General features: G+C 32.2%; 1 protein-coding gene across 1 annotated transcript; it reads left to right on the forward strand.

The window, feature by feature from the left end:
* The first annotated feature begins 220 nt into the window (after positions 1-220).
* Positions 221-1615, forward strand: LOC125828842 (uncharacterized). The gene is made up of 4 exons (XM_049508165.1): positions 221-483; positions 600-940; positions 1248-1457; positions 1554-1615. The coding sequence occupies exons 1-4, from the start codon at positions 221-223 to the stop codon at positions 1613-1615; spliced, it is 876 nt and encodes a 291-aa protein (XP_049364122.1).
* Positions 1616-1856: the final 241 nt, after the last annotated feature.

Below are 1856 nucleotides of genomic sequence, written 5' to 3' on the forward strand. Positions count from 1 at the left end.
AATCTTCTTGTCTGTATAGTGGTCTAGTGAATGCGATAACTTCGCAACTTAGGATAGATGTTAATATTAATGATATATAGATTAAATATATAGTTAGTGATCGATGTCCACCTGTTTGTATCCATAATGATGTAGGTGTGCAGATGTTTTTGGATCAAAAGAAAGTTAATGTAGATTTCTTTACGAAGTATCTATTGTGCAAACTCTGAAGAATATAACAATGGATAATCTGGAATCTATAGTTGTTGTGGATAGAAGACAATATGATATTAGTAGACCTCTAACAAATCTTGATTTATACTCAAATAATTCAATCCGCTTGATAGGAATGAATTCGGGTGGAATTGTTGATGAAAATAATGATGAAGGACAAGAAGTAATCAGTGACCTTACTAATTTGTTGATATCTGAAAATCAGATTTACAAAGATAAGGGCACACTTATGGAGGTGATGCGACATTATGGAGTTGTCAAAAAATTCTTGTATATCGTTCTAGTTCTTCTTGGTAATAATTTATTTGCTTATTTGTATGTGTAGTTTTTTTGTATGAATTTGGTATATAAACTTTTCATTAATCATCTTTTGTTTTCTGAAATAGTTATTACCTGAAGTGTCCTTCTGAAAATCGTTCCTGGTTAATGAATTCATCATGTATAAATCAACCGGGGCTATTCAAAATCAGAAAATACTGTGGGGGTCACACTTGTTCTGTTAGAGATAGAATTTATGCAAGGTGTCAGGTAATTACTGACGTTGTATATGTTATGATATTAGATAAATTTGTTGATCCAACAACTGTATACACTCCAAAAGATATAGCCGAAGACATGTTGAAATTACATGATGTTTCACTGACATACAAGCAGGCCTGGCGAGCTAAAGAAAAGGGAATAAAATTATTGCGTGGAGATCCGGTTGAGTCATATGCTAAACTACCAGGTGTTTTTCGAATTAAATTTTTTATTTTACTTTATGTCTAATTAATATCAAACTGAAAATTAAGAGTGGAACTAAATTGGTATGAATTTTAGCAAAGCAAAAAATTGGTAGCCATTTGGCATGCAGTTTGTTTACAGATTGGTATCCATTATCCAATTGGTTTCCATTGTGTATCCAATTGAAATCCATATTGTATCCAATTTGAATTTAATTGGTATCTAGTTTTGCATCCAAGTAATATATTATTGTGTTGTGATATTTAGATATCAAATTATAAAAATAATTGTAACAATGGAAAAACTTCCAGGTTATCTATACATATTGGAGCAGACCTATCCTAGTTCTGTTTTGAGCTTGAAAAGAAAAGAAGGTGAGAGCTTCTTATATGTATTTGTCGCATTAGAAGTATGTATTAGAGGTTGGGAGTATTGTAGGCTAGTTGTAGTGGTTGATGGGGTAGCCTTAAGAGGCACATATGGTGGTACAATGTTGACTGCAAGCACTATGAATCCAGGAGGTATTATTGGATCTTTTATATTTATATGCAATAATAATTATGATATAAGGTGTGTTTCCACTATGTATGATTTTTTTTAAAAAAATAATGCATCAGGTCACATACTTCCACTTGCTTATGCCATAGTGGATTCTGAGAATGATGCATCGTGGATGTAATACCCCGCTTCTTGAAAGAACTAAAATTAGAAAGAAACCGTTTTTGGAAATAATCAAATTTGGAAAGTTTGACAAAGTTAAGTATGAGTTTTAGGTCAACTTCAAACGACCATAAATCCTAGCTTAGGATAAGTTAGGTGTGCTACAAGATACCGTAGGAAATATCTTTGATTTATCTTTCCAACGCTGCAGAGTTTTCTCAATTCCGAGTTTGTATGAGGGAGATATGTTCATTTGAAGT

The sequence above is a fragment of the Solanum verrucosum genome, unplaced genomic scaffold, assembly GCF_900185275.1.
Source record: "Solanum verrucosum unplaced genomic scaffold, falcon-dt-bn FXZP01000198.1, whole genome shotgun sequence".
NCBI classification, from domain to species: domain Eukaryota; kingdom Viridiplantae; phylum Streptophyta; class Magnoliopsida; order Solanales; family Solanaceae; genus Solanum; species Solanum verrucosum.

What these genes read in the sequence shown, in the direction of transcription:
- LOC125828842 (XM_049508165.1), top strand. Translation starts at nt 221, where the DNA reads ATGGATAATCTGGAATCTATAGTTGTTGTGGATAGAAGACAATATGAT. An exon ending in GGAGTTGTCAAAAAATTCTT is followed by an intron (nt 484 to 599) that starts GTATATCGTTCT and finishes TTTCTGAAATAG; the next exon opens with TTATTACCTGAAGTGTCCTT. An exon ending in GTCATATGCTAAACTACCAG is followed by an intron (nt 941 to 1,247) that starts GTGTTTTTCGAA and finishes AAAAACTTCCAG; the next exon opens with GTTATCTATACATATTGGAG.